The sequence below is a fragment of the Phocoena sinus genome, chromosome 4 (assembly GCF_008692025.1).
Source record: "Phocoena sinus isolate mPhoSin1 chromosome 4, mPhoSin1.pri, whole genome shotgun sequence".
Classification (NCBI taxonomy): Eukaryota; Metazoa; Chordata; class Mammalia; order Artiodactyla; family Phocoenidae; genus Phocoena; species Phocoena sinus.
Genome location: NC_045766.1, coordinates 36,643,469 through 36,670,511, shown reverse-complemented (window position 1 = coordinate 36,670,511; position 27,043 = coordinate 36,643,469). Strand labels below are relative to the sequence as shown.

The window sequence follows — 27,043 nt, the reverse complement described above, 5'->3', positions numbered from 1 at the left end:
GCCAAGAGGCACATGAAAATATGCTCAACATCACTAATTATTAGAGAAATGCAAATCAAAACTACAATGAGGTATCACCTAACACAAGTCAGAATGGCCATCATCAAAAAATCTACAAACAATAAATGCTGGAGAGGGTGTGGAGAAAAGGGAACCCTCTTGCACTGTTGGTGGGAATGTAAATTGATACAGGCACTGTGAAGAACAGTATGGAGGTTCCTTAAAAAACTAAAAATAGAAGTACCATATGATCCAGCAATCCCACTACTGGGCATATACCTTGAGAAAACCATAATTCAAAAAGACACAGGTACCCCAATGTTCATTGCAGCACTATTTACAATAGCCAGGACATGGAAACAACCTAAATGTCCATCAACAGATGGATAAAGGAGATGTGGTATACATACATAATGGAATATTACTCAGCCATAAATAGAAATGAAATTGGGTCATTTGTAGAGATGTGGATGGTCTAGAGTTTGTCATACAGAGTGAAGTAAGTCAGAAAGAGAAAAGCAAATATCGTATATTGACGCATATATGTGGAATCTAGAAAAATGGTACAGATGAATTTATTTGCAGGGCAGGAATAGAGAGGTAGACATAGAGAACGAACATGTGGACACAGAGGGGGAAGAGGAGGGTGGGATGAACTGGGAGATTAGGATTGACATATATACACTACCATGCATAAAAAATAGCTAGCTAGTGGGAACATGCTGTAAAGCACAGGAAGCGCAGCTCGGTGCTCTGTGACGGGTGCTCCGTGATGGGTGTGATGGGGCAGGGAGTGGGAGGGAGGTCCAAGAGGGAGGAGATATAGGTATACATATAGCTGATTCACTTCATTGTACAGCAGAAACTAAGCCAACATTGTAAAACAATTCTATTCTAATGGAAAGAATATGATAGAAGAATGAAAAACAAATAGCCAATTGTGCCTTCTATACACAGAGAATAATACAAGACAAAAATTCTTGCCCTTATGGAACTTCTGTTCTTATGGAATATAATAGCTATATCAATAAATGTAAATGGCATAATATGTCCCCTTAAAGACTCCTAGCTTTAATAAAAACCAACAAACCCCCCAAATTTGTGCTATATATCAATATGAATTCAAAACAAAAGGACTCAGAAAGAATAAAAGACATTATCAGGCAAATGAAAACGAAAAGAAAGAAAGCAGGGTTGAGATACTAAGTACAGGTAAGTTTAATTTAAAGACAAATTAACTGAGCAAAAATATCTAGATTGTGTGGAGGAATATGCTTCTTAGTATCCTTGATACTAACGCAACACCAGAGGTATCTTTGCTCGTGGAGAGTCCCCAATAACAGGTATTGACAAATAACAAAGAGAGAAGAAAAGTAGGAGCTAATAAAAGGAAAAAGTGACATAAAAAGATGTTTTTCTATTGGAAAATGATAGAATCCACCAATTATTGGCTGAGGTAAAGCTCAGTAGTATAAGTACCACCCATGATCTTTTTGATTCTTTTCAACAAAAATCTAACACCAAATGCCATGTGGGTTCCATCTCTACTTGCACTAACTGTGTGATGTTAAGCAAGTCATTTAACCAATTTGGAATTCAGTTTAATCACTTGTAAAATGAGGTAGTGGGATGCAATGACCTTTCAGGTGAAATATATCTTTAATCCTGTGATTTTACTGTTATCAAAATATATAGCACCTTGGTGTTTCAAATATATATGGAATACTGACTTAAACATAAAATATATTTGGAAGAAATTATTCTTGACTGCACCTTTCACTTTTCAGTGTTACAACCTCTTGCTTTGTCTGATTCAGAAGAGTTTTGGTTATTTCCAGTTCATTTTCTGCAAGATTAATTCTTCTTTTTAAGTCAGCTTCTTGCCTTTCTTTTGCAGTCAGTTCTTCCTGTAAAGTTTTATATATTTGTTGACAAGTCATTAAAGAGTCTTCCTTTTCTTTAAGCAATCTGGTGTGCCTAAAATGGAATAAGAAAAAAACCCAACCAATATGCATTAAATACTATGTTTTTATGTTTATCAAAGATATATAAATATCTCATTTAAAACTAAAGAGTATAACTTTAATTTATAAAATAAGAACGTTATGTAAATGAATAGTTCTGCGATTTAAACATTTTCCCATCCAGGCAAAGGCAAAATCAATGAATAGCTTCAATATATTATAAACTTGAATTAGGTATTGTTTATGTAAACAATACAATAAGAAAAGCTAAGTACATTTTAAATGTTATTTAAAGTATGGTTTCAAATTCAATTACTAAAACTATTAAATAAAAAATTTGCAGTGTATACCGTGACTCAGAAATAATGGATTCGAACTTCAGTTTTCTAAGTTCTCTTTGACACTCATCAGCTTCATTTGATTTATTCCTAAAATAATACAAAAGAGGTTCAAATATTTTATTTAAAAATAGTTGAAGTGTAATTTTTTTCCCTTTTATAAAAACAGGTTTTTCCTTTATTACTTTTCCTATCTTTATATTGTATTTGTGGTTACATATGCAGATTTCCTTGAAATTAGAAATATATAGTCAAAGGGTTTTTGTTTGCCAAAAAATAACCTAATCTGTTAGTCCAATTATATGTGCTTTTCCATATCATTACTTTACTCATCCATAAAAAAATTTCTTAGCATCTTCACATTATTATTTCTTTAAAGAAATAAATATTCAGTCCACTTCTATAATGGCCAAGTAATCCCCTGTCAGACTGATCTGCATTTAACTAAAATGTCTAAGCTTTAGAAAACATTTAAAAAGCAAACAAAAGAAAATACCCCTATGTGAAAGTGACCAAAAGCACAAAGATTCTGGAGGAAAGTTGACACTGAGAATGAGGTGACAGCCATGGGGTCAGGGTTTTTTGTTGCTTTTTTTAAAAAATGATTTTAAACCTGAGGGCAGGCCCCAGTCTGCACCATACAGGAGAACCAAAATTCTGACAGAAAACTGGTAGAAAACTCACAGTCATTCTGGCTTGAAGAACTACAAGACAGTGTTTGGGGACAACCACAGCTGCAGGAAAGTGAAAAGTGAACCCCAAATGGGAGTGAGCCAGTGGGAGGGAATCACAAATACTGCATATAAACGCTGCCCATATGTCTGGCTGAGCCCTGAACTACAGGTGCCCTGGGCAGACTCCAAGCAGCCTAGTTAAAGATGAAAAAACTGAACTGAGATTTGAGCTGTTGCCATAGAGACAGAGTTTGTATTTTGAGGCCAACCAAATTAATTGTCTGCTTAAAGCAACACCACCCCTACCACCACCACCAATAGTATTTAGAGAAATATAACAGAATCTAGAATTTCCATAACATAACATTTACAATGTCCAGAATATAAAAAAATTACTCAACATAGGAAGACATAGAAAAGCATGACCTATTCTAAAGAGAAAAGACAGTTAATAGGGACTGACTCTGAGATGACCCGGAAACTGAAATTAGCAGACAAGGATTTCTGAAGGCACAGTTATAACTCGCTCAAAGACATAAAGGAAAATCTACTTTAATTCGTGAAAAGATAAAAAACCTCAGCAGAGAAATAGAAACCATTAAAAAGAACGAAATGGAAATTCTAAAACTGAAATAGACATTTGTCTTGATCTTATATGATTCAGTTTTGTAACAATACTCAAAAAGTTAACATATTAAGAAAGATTAATATTCCAGTTTGTTTGTATAGACTTCTCATTAATAATTTATTATATGAATGTACCTTAAAATAGCTTTGAAAGCTAATTTAATAAGTTTATAAATGTACAAAAAATGTTAGATTCTTAATGGATTTGCCCTACTTGCAGAATAACTTTAATTCCTAATAAACAATAATTTATTTATATCATGAATATGAACAGCATTTATTTTTATTCATTTATTTTCTTTTCTAGCTTACAATGATAAAATTGTAAGCTACAGAAAATTACATAAACAATTATATGATGAATTATTACAAGGAAGAAACTTTTGCAACTACCATCCATGTAAAAAAATAAAACGTAATCAGCTAGCCTAGAAGCTTCATGTCCTGGGCCCAATAATAGCCAACTCCCTCCTCCCTAAATTGATCATTCTCATGAATTTTATGGTAATCACTGATTTTCTTTGGAGTTGTATTGCCCAAGTTTTATCCCTAAACACTATACTTTAGTTCTACTTTTTCTTTTATGAAAAAATGTTTTTAAAAACATGTTTTTTCGGGCTTCCCTGGTGGCACAGTGGTTGAGAGTCCGCCTGCCAATGCAGGGGACACGGGTTCGTGCCCCGGTCCGGGAAGATCCCACGTGCCGCGGAGCGGCTGTGCCCGTGAGCCACGGCCGCTGAGCCTGCGCGTCCGGAGCCTGTGCTCCGCAATGGGAGAGGCCCCAACAGTGAGAGGCCCACGTACCGAAAAATAACAAAACAAAACAAAACAAAAAACATGTTGTTTCCTTTATTATCCACTTTTTGTAAAATAGTTTTAAGTATTATACTAACATACAATAAACTGCCCACAATTTGGCAGATTTGACATACGTACAAGCCCATGAAACCATCACCGTAATCAAGCAGCACATGAGCATACCTAGAGCCTAGATACTGGTCTCTAATACCATTCACATTCAAAGGAACAAGGACTACTCAGAGAAATGGGTGATTCCAAGGCTGGGGCAGAGTAGCTATACCTGAAACAGTTTGTTATACCGAAAGTAAGGAAGTGCTTATGAAAGAGGACGGGATCATGTTCCAACGTCATAAGAGCCAGCCGGAAGTGGCCCCCAGTGGCTAAGCTTAGAACAATTTGTGTGCCAAAATAATTAAGTACAATAATGAATTATAAGCCACTGAACAAAACAGGAGTTCATGAATCCATACCAATAAGTAAATAAATAATGGGAAGAAGGGAGTTTCCTATTTAAAGTAGAATGCTGAGGGCTTACTAATAAATGGTCAGGGAGACTTGGAGTTGGAAAAATCATCATCTAGCAATGACTGTCATAAAGATTAGGTGAGGTAAAAATTATTAATGGATGCTGTATCTAGGGATAAGTGTTGATGAAAAGCAGAGCATGTGTATGTACGTAAAGTGTCTCTTATAGACTGCTTACTGGTTGAAAGGGAACAAAACCCCTCAGTAATAATACAGTGGAAAAATTGAGCAATACCTTGACCAGGTGATCAAAATTAACATCACCAATGAGAGGCAGATGATCATGTGCCTCCAGATGTGGTGCTCTGAGAGGTGCTCGTTCTCACCTATGTGGTTTTCTGGCTGAGAGTACATATCCTGAATCCAATCAAGAGGAAACCAGAAAAATACAAAATGAAAAATATTTTATTTAAAAAAGTATGAGGGGTTCTGCATTCTTCAAAAATGTCCATGTCATAAAAAGACAAAGATGGACTGGAAATATTCCAGATTTAAGGAGGCTAAAGAGACATACCAAGTAGGCTGACCCTACCTGGACTATGTGCTAGAGGAGAAAATATTATAAAGGCCCACTCAGAAAATTAGAATATGGATGCTAGATTAGAATAGTATTAATGTAATTATTGTATGTAAAATTATAACATTGATTACCCTCCTGGTTATATGAAGTATCACTGTCCTGAGGAAAGGCAGGCTAAACTATTTAGAAGTAAAGGGTCATGCTGTATGTAACTTATCCTCAAATGGTGCAGGAAAATTTTTGTGTGGGTTTCAGGGGGAGAGAGAGAGAGAGAGAGAGAGAGAGAGAGAGAGAAAAGGTTGAGGGGACAGGGGTAGGGGTGAGGGGAAAAAACAAATGGGTTAAAACATTAATAATAGATGAATCTGGGTAAAGCCTATTTGTGTGCTCTTTGTACTATCATCATGTTTACAATTTTTTGTAAGTTTGAAATTATTTCCAAGTAAAACATTAGAAAATAAAGAATAAGGAAAAGAGTAACATGTCATTAAAAAGTGAGCAAAGGTTGTACTCAGGTGAGTCACAAAGGAAAGAATACAAAGAGCCAAAGATGCAGGGGTACAAGTTTTCACTAAACTAGGATTTTTTTTTTCTTAGTTATACTACCCAGTATTAGCTAGGAAGTGGAGAAATAGGTATTTACAAACACTGCTGAGATTATAAATCAATAAAATCTTATTGCAAGGTAATGAGTCATTATGAATTAATAGTCTTAAAAATATGCAAGTTTGAGTCTAGCAAAAATTATCCTAAGGAAATAACTGCATGTGAATAGAAAGATTTATCTCTATGAATTTCAAAATACCTTGCTTATAAAAGTGAAAAATTTGGAAATTTTAAAATACAAGGGATTAGAAAATAAGTTATGATTCATCCACAGATTAGAATACTACATAGCTATTTGATAACTATAAATATATCATGTAATGACATGGGAAAATATCCAGGATATATTACTGAGTGAAAATATGTTTAAAATATGCATTACTTAGAAAAATGGACTATAAGGATATCGAAATATAAAGATGATGGTTTTTTTTGTGGATTCCTGTATTTGCCAAGTTTTATACATTTACTTTTAAGTCAAACAACAATGTTCCTTTTAGAAATGCTTTGAGATTCAGCAGCCCCAGCCACAACTTTCACTCTATGTTCAGACTCTTATACACACTTTTCCAAATCTAGAGTCAGGGACAGCAGAACACCTTTAAGTGGTTATTTTACTATGTGGCCAATAAATTTTGGCTGCAATTTAAGAAAAATAGGTCCCTGGGCAGTCTACCATCCCAAGAAACTCCCCTCACTATGGTCATCTCCCACCCCCACGCCAGTTAAGCCACTCTTTTTATGGTCTGCCCTTCACTGCCCAACTGTTATCTTCCCCTTCATTAGGATGGGAGGAATTGGAAGGAATAGAAAGAATGCCTACATCTCTTTAAACACTGCATTCCTTCTTTTACCCTCAGCAAATAGTGTTAATCCTTTCTCTTCAACTGCTTTGAATAAGCCTTCAGAAAGGGCCCTGCTGCTCCTGCCAATCAAAGCAAAGGAAATAAGATAGAGTAGTTGGATATTCTCCTCTAATTTGAAAGGCAAGGGTCATACGATTCCACTTCTTTATGTGAAATAGCCATTCTTAAACTGCCTCCTTGATATTTCTACTTTGCTGTCCAAAAGGCATCTCAAATCTAACAGATCAAAAGCATTGTTTTGTATTTCCCTCACCCCCCTATCTATTTCTTTTACAAATTTTCCCACTTCATGAAATGGCACCAACTCATAATGATACTAATAGGTAACACCTTATATATCTCACATGAAGCTCAAACCAGCCCTTACTCAGCCCTTGTTACAGTTGAGGAAACTGAAAACAGAGAGGTAAGTAACATGCCCAAGGTGACATAATGCTAAGTAGTACTGCCCCAGCAGTCTGGATTTGGCTTCCAGGCTGTTAGTCACTATACTCTACTGCTTCTCAACTGTCTACCTGATGCTGAAAAGCCCCAAACCCCATCCTTTATTATTTCCTTTCTTTTCCAGTCCTCTTCCTCCCCGGCCACATCTACTCCATCAGTAAATCCTGTGAGAGCGACCCCTGGCATATATTTCTCTCCATCTCCACACTATAGCCTTACACTAAACCAGCCACTTCTCACTTGCATGTACGCTGGGCCTCCCACCTAGTCTCCCTGATCGCTCTTGCACTCCCACTTCAGTCCATTCTCCATGCAGCAGCCATGCCACCCTTTTAAAACAAATCAAATCAGTTCTCTCTATTGCCAAACCTCCAAGAGTTTCCCTCTGCCCTCTGCATAAATCCAAAATCCTCACTGGGCTTTGGACACACTGGTATATTCATTTCTTATTGCTGCTGTAACAAATTACCACAAATGTAGGGGTTTAAAACAACACAAATTTATTATCTTACATTTCTAAGGTAAGAAGTCCTAAAATCAAGATGTCTTGAGGGCTGTGTTCCCCCTGGAAGCTCTAGAGGAGAATCTGTTTTCCTGCCTTTTCTAGCTTCTAGAGACCACATGCATTCCTTGGCTTGTGGACCCTTCTTCCATCTTCAAATCACATTACTACAACCTCTGCTTCCATCCTCACATCCACTTTTGTGACTTTGACCCTCTTGCTTTCATCTTATAAGGACCTTTGCAGTTATAACATTGAGCCTGCCTGAATAATCCAACATAATCTCCCCAGCTCTATATCCCTAATTTAAGCATGTGCAAAATCCCTTTTGCCACATAGGGATAATGTACTCACAGATTTCAGGGATTAGGACATGAAAATCTTTGGAAGCTGTTATTCCATCTACCACAACTGGCCTTCATGTTCCTTTAACTTGTAAAACTCCCAAGAATTTTTTGTCCTTGATCTCTCTGCTTCCGGATGTTAGCTCATTAGCACTGTTAGCTCCTTTCTGTAACTCAGATCTTAACTCAAAGGTCATCTGGGGCTTCCCTGGTGGTGCAGTGGTTGAGAGTCCGCCTGCCGATGAAGGGGACACGGGTTCGTGCCCCGGTTCGGGAAGATCCCACATGCCGCAGAGCGGCTGGGCCCGTGAGCCATGGCCGCTTGCCTGCGCGTCCGGAGCCTGTGCTCCGCAACGGGAGAGGCCACAACAGTGAGAGGCCTGCGTACCGAAAAAAAGAAAAAAAAGGTCATCTGCCCAGGGATGCCACTCTATCAAAAGGATACCACTCTTCCCCAACACGCACATTCTTTTATGCCTGTTTTATATTTTTGCAGCACTTAATGTTACCTGAAATTACCTACTGTAGCTTGTCAATCTTGTTACTTCAGTATCTAGTGCTTGTACACAAAAGCGTCATGGCACATAACTGCCTCTCCATGAGCATTTTGTATTGAATGAGTCAATGAAGGAAACCCAGCCTGTTAAATCTAGGATCACGTGAAAGTGTATCTGTACTCTGACACTGGATTGCCACCAGGCCACCTGCTTTCTAGGCAAAAAATTCTCATGAATGATGACAGAAGAGGAAAATCAGGAGAACATTATATCTTAGAAGGCAATAATAATGTTCCAAGAACATCTCAACTGTGCAAAATGTTGCTGTTATTTGGTCAAGAGCTTTATAAACAAGAAATTTATGCTGGTTATGGCTGATTATTGCTTACAATTATTAGTTAAATGAGGAGGAGGTGGCTGCTAATAAAATTAAAGTGGAAGCATGTAACAAAGTTCCCCAAATTAGAAAGTATATTTCATATCACCACTTTAGACATATTCACTAGTAACTGATAAATTATAAATCATTTAAAGTGAATTTTGTTCTTTTCATTACATATGTGAAAATGAATACATTCACACTGTAAGCTATTTAAGCAATATATAAGTATATAGAGTAAAATAAGAGTCTCTATACACCCCTGACTCTCACTTCCAGAAGGAACTGTTGTAATCCTACCAATCATTTATTCAATGAATTTGAGTGTACATTCATATACATTTTTTTTTTTTTTTTTTTTTTTTTGGGGTATGCGGGCCTCTCACCGTTGTGGCCTCTCCCGTTGCGGAGCACAGGCTCCAGACGCACAGGCCCAGCGGCCATGGCTCAGGGGCCCAGCCGCTCCGCGGCATGTGGGATCTTCCCGGACCGGGGCACGAACCCGTGTCCCCTGCATCGGCAGGCGGACTCTCAACCACTGCGCCACCAGGGAAGCCCCATATACATTTTTAACATGAATGGAATCATTTTTCTGGAGTCATATTTTTAATCTCTAAAATTCCTAATAGTTTTTTTTTGGTAACAGCCTGTTCTTCTTTAATGGTTACAATCCTGGACATACTTTGAAGTATATCCTAACTTTAAAAATTTATCTTAACATCTTCTGTTTGCTATTTAACAATTTCTCTAGGTGTTAAAGCTTTTCTGTGTGAATTCAGAGCCATGTGAACAAGGCTGGGGGAAGGTTTTTCTCACATACCTGGTAATCTTTGGTTGGGTGTTCATCCTAAGCCTAAGATTCTGGTTTGTTGTCTGCTTTGCTGTTTATTGTTGCCCTAGATTGTTTCTGAAGGTTGTGATGAAGGGGCAGAGTATGGTGGGGGCACTGGAGGTTTGTCTTGGGATGTGGGGACCGTGGCCTCTGGGGTTCAGTAGCTGGCAGGCTCCCCAGCTCTAGTCCCCACACTCATTGCTTTATTCTGGGTGCAGATGCCTTGCAAATGCTGCTTCACACGGGACCTGTTGATTAGGGGTGGGGTGGGGCTGGTGAGGGGCCAGTGGCTTAAATGTTCCAAATATGATCCCTCAGAGTGGGCTTCATTGGATCACCTGAATCAGAATTGTGTGTGTGTGGTGGGGGGGAGTGCATTACAAATGCAGATTGCTCAGGGACACCCCAAACCCAAATTTAAAGCCAGAATGTCTGTGGGAATGGAGCCCAGAAACTGATCCTGGGATTGGGTCTGTGAGGGAGGTCATACTGTAATACACAGTTTCAGTAAATTACCCAGGATTCTTCTGCAGATTGGAGTTTGAGAACCACTGTTCTGATGATTTGCCTTATCCCACTCCCTTCTCTTTGTGTTAACTGATTCCAGGTAAAGTCCTGCCTGTCACATGCCCACCACACAATTGGTTTTCCTCTAGTTTATTCCTCTGCAGAGTTGACCCTTTTTATTATCCTTCCTATGTATTCTCTTTCAGGAATTCCTAAAAACTCCTCACCCTCTATAGCAGCCTTTCTTATTAGTCTTATTTACTTATCTTATCCTATATACATATATATAAAATAAAAATGTTATTTCCTAGTTCTCTCTCCCTCTCTCTCTCTCTCTACATAAATATTTAAAAGTAAAAAAGTTGCATTTCACAGCATCCACATTTTTCATTACTTCAGGAAGGTCTTCCCTAAATTAATCTAGATATTATGACATAAATAAATTTGTAGAAAATGTCATCAATTTTCAGAGCATCACTAACACTCTACCTCTAGTAAACATTACTAGTTACCTTCTGGACATGTACTATAGCTGTCTTCCTGGCCATCAGAGCCCCATTATCATCTGTTCTCAGGGTAAATCCTGCCTGACCTGAGCTAACTGTGGTAGTCCTGTTCCCCTTGCCAGTGATCATTTAGGAGACGGTATGTAAAGTGTTCTAGCCAAGAGATGTAAGGAGAGGGCTGTTTGGTGGCTTCTGAGAAATTTTTATCTCACTTCTAAGGAGACACCAGAAAAACAGGCCCTTCCTGCCACTGGGGTGGTTACATTTGGATGTGGTACCTGGAATTGCAGCCATGTCATGATCATAGGGGACTTAGCCTTGGGGTGAAGCCAGTGCTGAGGGCAGCAGAATAGAGACAGAAAGAGCATCAAGATCCTTGGTGATACTGTTGAGTCACTGGATTGACTAAACCTGAAACCACTCTACCTCTGTTACTTATAGCTCAAAGAATCCTAAGTGATAAAATCTCTATTTTCAAATATACAACAAGTTCTTAAAAACATTGGAAAATATTTTCTTATAAATCTTAGGAAAAAAAGAACCCGAAGTTCATCCATTTAAAAACTGCCTTTTCCCCATAAGTAAAAACCCACAAAACATATATCCAAACATTTAAAAATCTTTAAACAAAACAATTATCTTAAGCTGGATGGGTGAAACTCATTCCTCACCCCAGCCCCCACAAAGAGTGAGGACTAAAATTTTTTAAAAATCTGATTTCACACCACCTTCCAATTTCTGGAAGTTCAAACAGGTTTGGGTATACAGAGCAAATCTTCAATTTATTAAGAAATGGCATGTCAAAAATTTTGAGTGAATTATTTTGACTTCAAACTGAATTTACCATAAAACAATGGCCAAGTTGAAAATTTGGTTTTAATCTATAAATAAAATAGTACTTACATACTACTGGGGACTTCCTGAGCTCTGAGTACCCTGAGCAGTCCCAGGCTCTGATCCTACATGCCTGCCCTACTCAACTTCAACTTCATCCTAGTAGTGAAGGAGGGTAGACGGAGTAGAGATGGAAGAGCTAGGTACAGGCAGCACAGAGAAAGGTCTCCATCAGGTGAGACCATTTAACTGGCTCTGTCTTTCATTAAGTTTTCTAAAAGTGGATGCTCTGCCCATTTTCTAATTTTAAAAAGTTCTCACACAGGTAGGAAGCACCAGTTTTATTATAAACTGAAACAACAGCATCAGTATTTCTACAATTCTACAGTGATTTCCTCCAGGTAATTCATTTGATGGACTTTACTGAGTGGTATTTTCTCCCTCCAACTCCAATCTACTCTGACTCTTATTTCTTAGCACTCATATTATAAATTATATTAAAATTAACAAAAGTATCACAAAGCATGTATTAATATTAAATGGGCTGTGGTCTGATGAGGCAGGCCCTCCCGCATGGGACATTCATGAGGCCAAAGCCCTCGCTGATGTAACTAGAGGGTGGGGATTAACAATTTTCTGGCAATTCCCATCTTGCTTCTTTTTTTCATGTATCTTCTCATCAGAAAGTTCTTGCTGGGTGCAGTGAGTCATGCTAGGACCTCTTGCCCACTTATTCCTTCAACCCCAATTATCATATACAGACAGTTGAACTATTATTTACTGAACTATTGACCACAGTGTTATAAAGCATGAATATTTGGTTTTTCTTGGATTTTGAAAATAAATTATTTTGCTACAAATAATCAAATTATACATTAATTTGATAGAGTATTTTTGGAATTTGTTCTTCCTTGTGTTGTTAAGAATTTTGTTGAACACATTGTTCTTAGGAATAGTCCATGGTCAACACAACATTTAGTTGCTAAGAATTTTCAGTATTTATATTTCTTATGAGGCTCATCCTTCTAAAACACAGGAACTGAAAACCAAAGCTACCAGATTACATACCACAAAGTAAAAGAATTTATTTACTTTTCAAAGATTATATAAATTCTATTTTAGTGTTATAATTATAGATGTACTATATTTATACTATCATTTTTGAAATTTCTGAAATAAAATCATTTCTAAAAGAAATAGAGAGGGCAGACAGCAAAAGCAAGAAGAACTACAATCCTGCAGCCTGTGGAACAAAAACCACATTCACAGCAAGATAGATGAGATGAAAAGGCAGAGGGCTATGTACCAGATGAAGGAACAAGATAAAACCCCAGAAAAACAACTAAATGAAGGGAGATAGGCAACCTTCCAGAAAAATAATTCACAATAATGATAGTGAAGATGATCCAGGACCTCAGAAAAAGAATGGAGGCGAAGATCGAGAAGATGCAAGAAACGTTTAACAAAGACCTAGAAGAATTAAAGAACAAACAAACAGAGATGAACAATACAATAACTAAAATGCAAACTACACTAGAAGGAATCAATAGCAGAATAACTGAGGCAGAAGAACAGATAAGAGACCTGGAAGACAGAATGGTGGAATTCACTGCTGCAGAACAGAATAAAGAAGAAAAAAAAAAAGAAAATAAATGAAGACAGCCTAAGAGACTTCTGGGACAACATTAAAGGCAACAACATTCGCATTATAGGGGTCCCAGAAGGAGAAGAGAGAGAGAAAGAGGGAAAATATTTGAAGAGATTATAGTCGAAAACTTCCCTAACATGGGAAAGGAAATAGCCACCCAACTCTAGGGAGCGCAAAGAGTCCCACACAGAATAAACCCAAGGAGAAACACGCCGACACACATAGTAATCAAATTGGCAAAAACTAAGGACAAAAAAAAATTATTGAAAGCAGCAAGGGAAAAATGACACATAACATACAAGGGAACTCCCATAAGGTTAACAGCTGACTTCTCAGCAGAAACACCACAAGCCAGAGGGAGTGGCATGATACACTTAAAGTGATGAAAGGGAAGAACCTACAACCAAGATTACTCTACCCAGCAAGGATCTCATTCAGATTCGATAGAGAAATCAAAAGCTTTACACAGCAGCAAAAGCTAAGAGAATTCAGCACCACCAAACCAGCTCTACAACAAATGCTAAAGGAACTTCTCTACGTGGGAAACACAAGAGAAGAAAAGGACCTACAAAAACAAACCCAAAACAATTAAGAAAATGGTCATAGGAACATACATATCAATAATTACCTTAAACGTGAATGGATTAAATGCACCAACCAAAAGACACAGGCTTGCTGAATGGATACAAAAACAAGACCCATATATATGCTGTCTACAAGAGACTCACTTCAGACCTAGGGACACATACAGACTGAAAGTGAGGGGATAAAAAAAGATATTCCCTGCAAATGGAAATCAAAAGAAAGCTGGAGTAGCAATACTCATATCAGATAAAACAGACTTTAAAATAAAGAATGTTACAAGAGACAAGGAAGGACACTACATAATGATCAAGGGACTAATCCAAGAAGAAGATATAACAATTATAAATATATATGCACCCAACATAGGAGCACCTCAACACATAAGGCAACTGCTAACAGCTATAAAAGAGGGAATTGACAGTAACACAATAATAATGGGGGACGTTCACACCTCACTTACACCAATGGACAGATCATCCAAAATGAAAATAAATAAGGAAACAGAAGCTTTAAATGACACAATAGACCAGATAGATTTAAGTGATATTTATAGGACATTCCATCCCAAAACAGCAGATTACACTTTCTTCTCAAGTGTGCACAGAACATTCTCCAGGATAGATAACATCTTGGGTCACAAATCAATGCTTAGTAAATTTATGAAAATTGAAATCATATCAAGCATCTTTTCTGACCACAACGCTATGAGATTAGAAATGAATTATAGGGGAAGAACCATAAAAAACACAAACACATGGAGGCTAAACAATACTTTACTAAATAACCAAGAGATCACTGAAGAAATCAAAGAGGAAATAAAAAAATACCTAGAGAAAAATGACAATGAAAACACGATGATCCAAAACCTATCGGATGAAGCAAAAGCAGTTCTAAGAGGGAAGTTTACAGCTACACAAGCCTAACTCAAGAAACAAGAAAAATCTCAAATAAACAATCCAACCTTACACCTAAAGGAACTAGAGAAAGAAGAACAAAACCCAAAGTTAGCACAAGGACAGAAATCATAAAGATCAGAGCAGAAATAAATGAAATAGAAACAAAGAAAACAATAGCAAAGATCAATAAAACTAAAAGCTGTTTCTTTGAGAAGATACACAAAATTGATAAACCATTAGCCAGACTCATCAAGAAAAAGAGGGAGAGGACTCAAACCAATAAAATTAGAAATGAAAAAGGAGAAGTTACAACAGACACTGCAGAAATACAAAGCATCCTAAGAGACTACTACAAACAACTCTATGCCAATAAAATGTATAACCTGGAAGAAAAGGACAAATTCTTAGGAAGGTATAACCTTCCATGACTGAACCAGGAAGAAATAGAAAATATGAACAGACTAATCACAAGCACTGAAATTGAAACTGTGATTAAAAATCTTCGAACAAACAAAAGTTCAGGACCAGATGGCTCCACAGGTGAATTCTATCAAACATTTAGAGAAGAGCTAATACCCATCCTTCTCAAACTCTTCTAAAAAATTGTGGAGGAAGGAACACTCCCAAACTCATTCTATGAGGTCACCATCACCCTGATACCAAAACCAGACAAAGATACTACGAAAAAAGAAAATTACAGACCAATATCACTGATGAATATAGATGCAAAAATCCTCAACAAAATACTAGCAAACCGACTCCAACAACACATTAAAAGGATTATACACCATGATCAAGTAGGATTTATCCCAGGGATGCAAGGATTCTTCAATATATGCATATGAATCAATGTGATACACCATATTAACAAATCGAAGAATAAAAACCATGTGATCATCTGAATAGATGCAGAAAAAGCTTTTGACAAAGTTAAACACCCATTTATGATAAAAACTCTCCAGAAAGTGGGCACAGAGGGAACCTACTTCAACATAATAAAGGCCATATACGACAAACCCACAGCAAGCATCATTCTCAATGGTGAAAAACTGAAAGCATTTCCTCTAAGATCAGGAACGAGACAAGGATGTCCACTCTCACCACTATTATTCAACATAGTTTTGGAAGTCCTAGACATGGCAATCAGAGAAGAAAAAGAAATAAAAGGAATACAAATTGGAAAAGAAGAAGTAAAACTGTCACTGTTTGCAGATGACAAGATACTATACATAGAGAATCCTAAAGATGGCACCAGAAAACTACTAGAGCTAATCAATGAATTTGGTAAAGTAGCAGGATTCAAAATTAATGCTCAGAAATCTCTGGCATTCCTATACACTAATGCTGAAAAATCTGAAAGAGAAATTAAGGAAACACTCTCATTTACCATTGCAACGAAAAGAATAAAATACCTAGGAATAAACCTACCCAGGGAGACAAAAGACCTGTATGCAGAAAATTATAAGACACTGATGAAAGAAATTATAGATGATTCCAACAGATTGAGAGATATACTATGTTCTTGGATTGGAAGAATCAATATTGTGAAAATGACTATACTACCCAAAGCAATCTACAGATTCAATGCAATCACTATCAAATTACCAATGGTATTTTTTACAGAACTAGAACAAAAATCCTTAAAATTTGTATGGAGACACAAAAGACCCCAAATAGCCTAAGCAGTCTTGAGGGAATAAAATGGAGTTGGAGGAATCAGACTCCCTGACTTCAGACTATACTACAAAGCTACAGTAATCAAGATATGGTACTGGCACAAAAACAGAAACGTAGATCAATGGAACAAGATAGAAAGCCCAGAGATAAACCCACGCACTTGTGGTCAACTAATCTATGACAAAGGAGTCAAGGATATACTATGGAGAAAAGACAGTCTCTTCAATAAGTGGTGCTGGAAAAACTGGACAGCTACATGTGAAAGAATGAAATTAGAACACTGCCTAACACCATACACAAAAATAAACTCGAAATGGATTAGAGGCCAAAATGTAAGATGGGACACTATAAAACTCTTAGAGGAAAACATAGGCAGAACACTCTATGACATAAATCACAGCAAGATCTTTTATGATCCACCTCCTAGAGTAATGGAAATAAAAACAAAAATAAACAAATGGGACCTAATGAAACCTAAAAGCTTTTGCACAGCAAAGGAAACCATAAACAAAATGAAAAATAAGTAAATAAAAGAATAGTACTCTGGATATTTTACAGGGGCATTTTCTTATCATTTGTTTTCTAATATTTTCTTTCTCACTTATATAAGGCATAAGCACTCCAGAATTTCAAAGTTACTCAACTGTCTTTTTGAACCTAAAATTGATTATTTATTTATTTATTATACAGCAGGTTCTTATTAGTTATCTATTTTATACATATTAGTGTACATATGTCAATCCCAATAATCTTATGAAACATTTTCAATGCTGTTTCTTCCAGACAGATAATAAAGAGATAATAAGACAAAAAGTTCAGAGAATATTAAGTTACTACATTTGAATAATCAGGGAAAGCTTTAATAACTGGATAGGTAAGTTTCTTACTGAGATAAAGAAACATTTAATATATTTAAAAATATTTACAGGTCCTTCAATATAGGCCAGTAAAGTAGCTCAGAAAAATTGCAGTAGACCATACCAACACATCCAAATTACTGCCCAGAGTCACAGAGAATACATGGGGGTCTTTCTAAATTCTTACAGGCTGTTTAATGTTTACCATCTTACATGAGCTTTTCTTTGTAGCTGTCCATCTCAGTCACTGCCTTCTGAAGTTTTAGCCCACTTGCTTCAATCTGACACTGTAAATCTGGAATGACATAACGTGTTCTTCTGATTAGTACATTTTAAGTGTCCAGATATTTTCATAGAGTAAACCACATTCTTTTAGCATTGCCACTCACCTGCTGAAGAATAATGCAGCTGTTTTTTCCACTTTGCTTGGATGACCATATGTAGTTCATCCCTACTCTGAAATCCCACAGAATTAATAGGTTTTGACAGACTCAATTTATTGGCCTCTTTCTGCCCCCAACATCATGCTAATTTTCAAACAGCAAATAGGCTAAATTTTACTGATGTTTTCAAAGGAAATTTATGTCACTGGCACACATATGAATTTTTGGTCATATGGCTCACTTCTCAAACACTTGACTTTCTGAGCTAGCTCTTGTGGCCTGGAACTTAGAAGTATTGCTAAGGCCTCCCAGTAGAACTGAAATAGATAAACCACGTGCAAGGCTTCCAGTAAAGAATCTGTTAACTCTGGGTAGTGTCTAATAGGCATTTTAATGACTTTCAAGCCAAGAAAATACAAGCAGGCAATTGGCTTCCACAGAGTCTTGAACTGAGGAATTCAAGTAGTGTTTGAGAAATATTATTCAGGCAGCCATGTCTCACATGTGTGGATGCAGAACTGAAACTAAAGCAGAAAGAACATATGGCTTGAATGATCTGAGACCCACCATTAGCCTGTGTGTGTGGACTAAGATCTGAACCCCAGCCCCAATAACAGCCCTTGTTGGTACTCTTTTTGGGAAAAGGTGGAAAACAAATTTACACAGGTGCATTAACTGACTTCTATGAAGAAAATAATTTTAAACATTGAAATTTATAAAATTTCCATGTTACATCTGTTCAGGTGTTTTAATAACATGTTTTTAATAGTAAACTTTAAAATCTTTAAAAAATTCCTTTGATAGATCTTTATTGGAGTATGATTGCTTCAGAATAAATACTGTGTTAGTTGATGTTGCACAACAAAGTGAATCAGCCATATGCATATACATGTCCCCATATCCCCTGCTTCTTGAGCCTCCCTCCCATCCTCCCTATCCCACCCCTCTAGGTCATCACAAAGCACTGAGCCGATCTCCCTGTGCTATGCTGCTACTTCCAACCAGCCAATTATTTTACATTCGGTAGTGTATATATGTCGATGCTACTCTCACTTTGCCCCAGCTTCGCCCTCCCACCCCACATCCTCAAGTCCATTTTCTATATCTACCTCTATATTCCCGCCCTGCAACTAGGTTCATCAATACCACCCTTTTATTTTTAGATTCCATATATATGCATTAGCATATGGTATTTGTTTTTCTCTTTCTGATTTACTTCACTCTGTATGACAGACTCTAGGTCCACCCACCTCACTACAAATAACTCAATTTCATATCTTTTTATGGCTGAGTAATATTCCATTGTATATATGTGCCACATCTTCTTTATCCATTCATCTATTGATGGACATTTAGGTTGCTTCCATATCCTGGCTATTGTAAATAGTGCTGCAATGAACATTGTGGTACAGGTCTCTTTTTTTTTTTTTTTTTTTTGCGGTACGCAGGCCTCTCACTGTTGTGGCCTCTCCCGTTGTGGAGCACAGGCTCCAGACGCGCAGGCTCAGCTGCCACGGCTCATGGGCCTAGCCGCTCCATAGCATGTGGGATCTTCCTGGACTGGGGCACGAACCTGTATCCCCTGCATCGGCAGGTGGACTCTCAACCACTGCACCACAAGGGAAGCCCACATGTCTCTTTTTGAATTATGGTTTTCTCAAGGTATATGCCCAGTAGTGGGATTGCTGGGTCATATGGCAGTTCTATATTTAGTTTTTTAAGGAACCTCCATACTGTTCTCCATAGTGGTTGTATCAATTTACATTCCCACCAACAGTTCAGGAGGGTTCCCTTTTCACCATACCCTTTCCAGCATTTATTGTTTCTAGATTTTTTGATAATGGCCATTCTGACTGGTATGAGGTGATACCTCATTGTAGTTTTGATTTGCATTTCTCTAATAATTAGTGATGCTGAGCATCTTTTCATGTGCCTCTTGGTCATCTGTATGTCTTCATTGGTGAAATGTGTATTTAAGTCTTCCACCCGTTTTTTAACTGGATTGTTTGTTTTTTTGATATTGAGCTCCATGAGCTATTTGTATACTTTGGAGATTAATCCTTTGTCTGTTGTTTCATCTGCAAATATTTTCTCCCATTCTGAGGGTTGTCTTTTTGTATTGTTTATGGTTTCTGTTGCTGTGCAAAAGCTTTTAAGTTTAATTAGTTCCCATTTGTTTATTTTTGTTTTTATATCCATTACTCTAGGAGGCGGGTCAAAAAAGATCTTGCTGTGGTTTATGTCAAACAGTGTTTTTCCTATGTTTTCCTCTAAGAGTTTTATAGTGTATTGTCTTACATTTAAGTCTTTAATCCATTTGGAGCTTATTTTGGGGTATGGTGTTAAGTAGTGTTCTAATTTCATTCTTTTACATGTAGTTGTCCAGTTTTCCCAGCACCACTTATTGAAGAGGTTGTCTTTTCTCCATTGTATGTTCTTGCCTCCTTTATCATAAATTAGGTGATCATACGTGCATGCATTTATCTCTGGGCACTCTATCTTGTACCATTGATTTATATTTTTGTTTTTGTGCCAGTACCATACTCTCTTGATTACTGTAGCTTTGTGGTACAGTTTGAAGTCGGGGAGCCTGATTCCTCCAACTCCGTTTTTCTTTCTCAAGATTGCTTTGGTTATTCAGGGTCTTTTGTTTCCATATGAATTGTAAGATTTTTTGTTCTAATTCTGTGAAGAAAGCCATTGGTAGTTTGATAGGGATTGCACTGAATCTGTAGCTTGCTTTGGGTACTATAGTCATTTTCACAATATTGATTCTTCCAGTCCAAGAACATGGTATATTTCTCCATCTATTTGTATCATCCTTAATTTCTTTCATCAGTGTCTTATAATTTTCTGAGTACAGGTCTTTTGTCTCCTTAGGTAGGTTTATTCCTAGGTACTTTCTTCTTTTTGTTGCAATGGTAAATGGGAGTGTTTTCTTGATTTCCATTTCAGATTTTTCATCATTAGTATATAGGAATGCCAGAGATTTCTGTGCATTAATTTTTTATCCTGCAACCTTACCAAATATCAGTGATATTGGTCTATAATTTTCTTTCTTTGTGATATATTTTTCTGGTTTTGTTATCAGGGTAATGGTGGCTGCGTAGAATGAATTTGGGAGTTAAACTTTAAAAACTTTATACATCCATATAAATATATAAAATTTCTATACATATCTTCAGTCTGCCTTCTTAACTTTGTTTCATGAAAATGAGGCAGTTCCTTAAATCAGAAAATAAATTCACTCTAAACAAATGTTTTAATTAGAATTTACTAGATATTGGTATAAATTTTTATGTTTATTCAGCATGTTCACATATATTAATGTTATCCCTCAAATTGCTACATAAGTGCAAACAGCCCCATTTTTCAGATGATGAGAAATGAGATTTTCTTTGATTCTCTTGCCTAGTATCTTACAGTGAATAAATGCATTAGCCAGCAGTCAAACTGACAAGATTTTAAACTCGGGTAAGGGGATCTATTTGAGAGAATGGCTCCTTAAATAAATAAATAATTCAATATGGACTTAACTTGGTAGATAATATTTGTATGGTACATCTTTTCCACTTATCAAGTGATATCATTATATGAGAGAAAAGATAAAATAACGTACACATAGAGAATTTAGTTTTGAGGGTAACCAGTTGAAACAAGGCAATCTCTAATGAATGTTGCATAATGTGTTGCTTTGTTATTAAGTACATGTGGACTTCCAGAGGGTTTTATTCACACAGGCACAGCTAAAACATTTCTGCCTATCCTCTGAAAAATGAGGGAAGGAAGTTGATGTTTGTTGATTGTATACTTATTCCAGGCACTGTGCAGGGTGCTTTCTCCTATTTCATTTAATTCATAGTCATAACTATCACGAAAAACAGATACACAAACACAGCCTGAAGGGGTTAGTGCACCACGGCTAGCCCGGAGGGAGTCCGGGAAAAAATCTGGACCTGCCAAAAAAGCAAGAGACTTTTTCTTCCCTCTTTGTTTCCTGGTAGGAGAGGAGAGAGGATTAAGAGCACTGCTTAAAGGAGCTCCAGAGACAGGCGCGAGCCACGGCTAACAGCGCGGACCCCAGAGATGGGCAGGAGATGCTAAGGCTGCTGCTGCCAACACCAAGAAGCCTGTGTGCGAGCACAGGTCACTCTCCAAACCTCCCTTCCGGGGAGCCTGTGCAGCCCGCCACTGCCAGGGTCCCAGGATCCAGGGACAACTTCCCCAGGAGAACTTACAATGCGCCTCAGGCTGATGCAACGTCACGCCAGCCTCTGCTGCCCCAGGCTCACCCCGCACTACGTACCCCTCCCTGCCCCCGGCCTGAATGAGCCAGAGCCCCCGAATCAGCGGCTCCTTTAATCCCGCCTGTCTGAGCGAAGAACAGACACCCTCCGGTGACCTACATGCAGAGGCGGGGCCAAATCCAAAGCTGAACCCTGGGAGCTGTGAGAACAAAGAAGAGAAAGGGAAATCTCTCCCAGCAGCCTCAGGAGCAGCAGATTAAATCTCCACAATCAACTTGATGTACCCTGCATCTGTGGAATACATGAATAGACAACGAATCATCCCAAATTGAGGAGGTGTACGTTGAGAGCAAGATTTATCATTTTTTCCCCTTTTCCTCTTTTTGTGAGTGTGTATGTGTATGCTTCTGTGTGAGATTTTGTCTGTATAGCTTTGCTTTCACCATTTGTCCTAGGGTTCAATTTGTCCATTTTTTTTTACTTAAAAAATTTTTTTTTCTTAATAATTATTTTTTTATTTGAATAACTTTATTTTATTTTACCTTACCTTATTTTATTTTCTTTTATCCTCTTTCTTTCTTTCTACATTTTCTCCCTTTTATTCTGAGCGGTGAGGATGAAAGGCTCTTGGTGCTGCAGCCAGGAGTCAGTGCTGAGCCTCTGAGGTGGGAGAGCCAACTTCAGGACACTGGTCCACAAGAGACCTCCCAGCTCCACATAATATCAAATGGTGAAAATCTCCCAGAGATCTCCATCTCAACACCAACACCAAGCTTCACTCAACGACCAGCAAGCTACAGTGCTGGACACCCTATGCCAAACAACTAGCAAGACAGGAACACAACCCCACCCATTAGCAAAGAGGCTGCCAAAAATCATAACAAGTCCACAGACACCCCAAAACACACCACCAGACGTGGACCTGCCCACCAGAAAGACAAGATACAGAAAAAGAAGAGAAAAAGAAAGGGACTGAAAAAATATTTGAAGAGATTATAGTTGAAAACTTCCCAAATATGGGAAAGGAAATAGTTAAGTCCAGGAAGCACAGAGAGTCCCATACAGGATAAATCCAAAGAGAAATATGCCAAGACACATATTAATCAAACTGTCAAAAATTAAATACAAAGACAACATGTTAAAAGCAGCAAGGGAAAAACAACAAATAACAAACAAGGGAATCCCAATAAGGTTAACAGCTGATCTTTCAGCAGAAACTCTGCAAGCCAAAAGGGACTGGCAGGACATATTTAAAGTGATGAAGGAGAAAAACCTAAAACCAAGATTACTCTACCCAGCAAGGATCTCATTCAGATTTGACGGAGAAATTAAAACCTTTACAGACAAGCAAAACCTGAGATAGTTCAGCACCACCAAACCAGCTTTACAACAAATGCTAAAGGATCTTTGCTAGGCAAGAAACACAAGAGAAGGAAAAGACCTGTAATAACAAACCCAAAACAATTAAGAAAATGGGAATAGGAACATACATATCGATAATTACCTTAAATGTAAATGGACTAAATGCTCCCACCAAAAGTCACAGACTGGCTGAATGGATACAAAAACAAGACCCATATATATGCTGTCTACAAGAGATCCACTTCAGAACTAGAGAAACATACAGATTGAAAGTGAGGGGATAGAAAAAGGTACTCCATGCAAATGGAAACCAAAAGAAAGCTGGAGTAGCAATTCTCATATCAGACAAAATACACTTTAAAATAAAGACTATTAGAAGAGACAAAGAAGGACACTACATAATGATCAAGGGATAGATCCAAGAAGAAGATATAACAATTGTAAATATGTATGCACCCAACATAGGAGCACCTCAATACATAAGGCAAATACTAACAGCCATAAAAGGGGAAATCGACAGTAACACTTTCATAGTAGGGGACTTTAACACCCCACTTTCACCAATGGACAGATCATCCAAAATGAAAATAAATAAGGAAACACAAGCTTTAAATGATACATTAAACAAGATGGGCTTCATTGATATTTATAGGACATTCCTTCCAAAAACAACAGAATACACATTTTTCTCAAGTGCTCATGGAACATTCTCCAGGATAGATCATATCTTGGGTCACAAATCAAGCCTTGGTAAATTTAAGAAAATTGAAATTGTATCAAGTATCTTTTCCGACCACAATGCTATGCGACTAGATATCAATTACAGGAAAGGATCTGTAAAAAATACAAACACATGGAGGCTAAACAATACACTACTTAATAACAAAGTGATCACTGAAGAAATCAAAGAGGAAATCAAAAAATACCTAAAAACAAATGACAATGGAGACACGACGACCCAAAACCTATGGGATGCAGCAAAGCAGTTCTAAGAGGGAAGTTTATAGCAATACAATCCTACCTTAAGAAACAGGAAACATCTCGAATAAAAAATCTAACCTTGCACCTAAAGCAATTAGAGAAAGAAGAAAAAAAAACCCCCAAAGTTAGCAGAAGGAAAGAAATCATAAAGATCAGATCAGAAATAAATGAAAAAGAAATGAAGGAAACGATAGCAAAGATCAATAAAACTAAAAGCTGTTTCTCTGAGAAGATACACAAAATTGATAAACCATTAGCCAGACTCATCAAGGAAAAAAGGGAGAAGACTCAAATCAGTAGAATTAGAAATGAAAAAGGAGAAGTAACAACTGACATGGCAGAAATACAAAAGATCATGAGAGATTACCACAAGCAACCTTATGCCAAAAAAAATGGACAACCTGGAAGGAATGGACACATTCTTAGAAACGCACAACCTGCCAAGACTGAATCAGGAAGAAATAGAAAATATGAACAGACCAATCACAAGCACTGAAATTGAAACTGTGATTAAAAATCTTCCAACAAACAAAAGCCCAGGACAGATGGCTTCACAGGCGAATTCTATCAAACATTTAGAGAAGAGCTAACACCTATCCTTCTCAAACTCTTCCAAAATATAGCAGAGGGAGGAACACTCCCAAATTCCTTCTACGAGGCCACGATCACCCTGATACCAAAACCAGACAAGGATGTCACAAAGCAAGAAAACTACAGGCCAATATCAATGATGAACATAGATGCAAAAATCCTCAACAAAATACTAGTAAACAGAATTCAACAGCACATTACAAGGATCATACACCATGATGAAGTGGGGTTTATTCCAGGAATGCAAGGATTCTTCAATATACGCAAATCAATCAATGTGATACATCATATTAACAAATTGAAGGAGAAAAACCATATGGTCATCTCAATAGATGCAGAGAAAGCTTTCGAAAAAATTCAACACCCATTTATGATAAAAACCCTCCAGAAAGTAGGCATAGAGGGAACTTTCCTGAACATAATAAAGGCCATATGACAAACCCACAGCCAACATCGTCCTCAATGGTGAAAACCTGAAAGCATTTCCAGTAAGATCAGGAACAAGACAAGGTTGCCCACTCTCACCACTCTTATTCAACATAGTTTTGGAAGTTTTAGCCACAGCAATCAGAGAAGAAAAGGAAATAAAAGGAATCCAAATCAGAAAAGAAGAAGTAAAGCTGTCACTGTTTGCAGATGACATGATACTATACATAGAGAATCCTAAAGATGCTACCAGAAAACTACTAGAGCTAATCAATGAATTTGGTAAAGTAGCAGGATACAAAATTAATGCACAGAAATCTCTGGCATTCCTATACACTAATGATGAAAAATCTGAAAGTGAAATCAGGAAAACACTCCCATTTACCAATGCAACAAAACGAATAAAATATCTAGGAATAAACCTACCTAAGGAGACAAAAGACCTGTATGCAGAAAATTATAAGACACTGATGAAAGAAATTAAAGATGATACAAATAGATGGAGAGATATACCATGTTCTTGGATTGGAAGAATCAACATTGTGAAAATGACTCTACTACCCAAAGCAATCTACAGATTCAATGCAATCCCTATCAAACTACCATTGTCGTTTTTCACAGAACTAGAACAAAATTTGTATGGAACACAAAAGACCCCGAATAGCCAAAGCAATCTTGAGAACGAAAAATGGAGCTGGAGGAATCAGGCTCCCTGACTTCAGACTATACTACAAAGCTACAGTAATCAATACAGTATGGTACTGGCACAAAAACAGAAAGATACATCAATGGAACAGGATAGAAAGCCCAGAGATAAACTCACGCACATATGGTCACCTTATCTTTGATAAAGGAGGCAGGAATGTACAGTGGAGAAAGGACAGTCTCTTCAATAAGTGGTGCTGGGAAAACTGGACAGGTACATTGAAAAGTATGAGATTAGATCACTCCCTAACACCATACACAAAAATAAGCTCAAAATGGATTAAAGACCTAAATGTAAGGCCAGAAACTATTAACCTCTTAGAGGAAAACATAGGCAGAACACTCTATGACATAAATCACAGCAAGATCCTTTTTGACCCACCTCCTAGAGAAATGGAAATAAAAACAAAAATAAACAAATGGGACCTCATGTAACTTCAAAGCTTTTGCACAGCAAAGGAAACCATAAACAAGACCAAAAGAGAACCCTCTGAATGGGAGAAAATATTTGCAAATGAAGCAACTGACAAAGGATTAATCTCCAAAATTTATAAGCAGCTCATGCAGCTCAATAACCAAAAAACAAACAACCCAATCCAAAAATGGGCAGAAGACCTAAATAGACATTTCTCCAAAGAAGATATGCAGACTGCCAACAAATACATGAAAGAATGCTCAACATCATTAATCTTTAGAGAAATGCAAATCAAAACTACAATGCGATATCATCTCACACCAGTCAGAATGGCCATCATCAAAAAATCTAGAAACAATAAATGCTGGAGAGGGTGTGGAGAAAAGGAAACCCTCTTGCACTGTTGGTGGGAATGTAAATTGATACAGCCACTATGGAGAACAGTATGGAGGTTCCTTAGAAAACTACCAGTAGAACTACCATATGACCCAGCAATCCCACTAC

General features: G+C 37.4%; 1 protein-coding gene across 1 annotated transcript in view; it reads right to left on the bottom strand.

Annotated features, from left to right (window-relative positions):
• Positions 1 to 27,043, bottom strand: part of LEKR1 (leucine, glutamate and lysine rich 1) — a 270,909-nt gene that overhangs the window by 67,301 nt on the left and 176,565 nt on the right. Inside the window, exons 8-10 of the mRNA XM_032630652.1 lie at positions 17,643 to 17,724; positions 2,315 to 2,392; positions 1,774 to 1,977 (exon numbers count right to left, since the gene is read on the bottom strand). Coding sequence (XP_032486543.1) covers positions 1,774 to 1,977; positions 2,315 to 2,392; positions 17,643 to 17,724 — 364 coding nt within the window. The remainder of the gene's footprint in view (positions 1 to 1,773; positions 1,978 to 2,314; positions 2,393 to 17,642; positions 17,725 to 27,043) is intronic.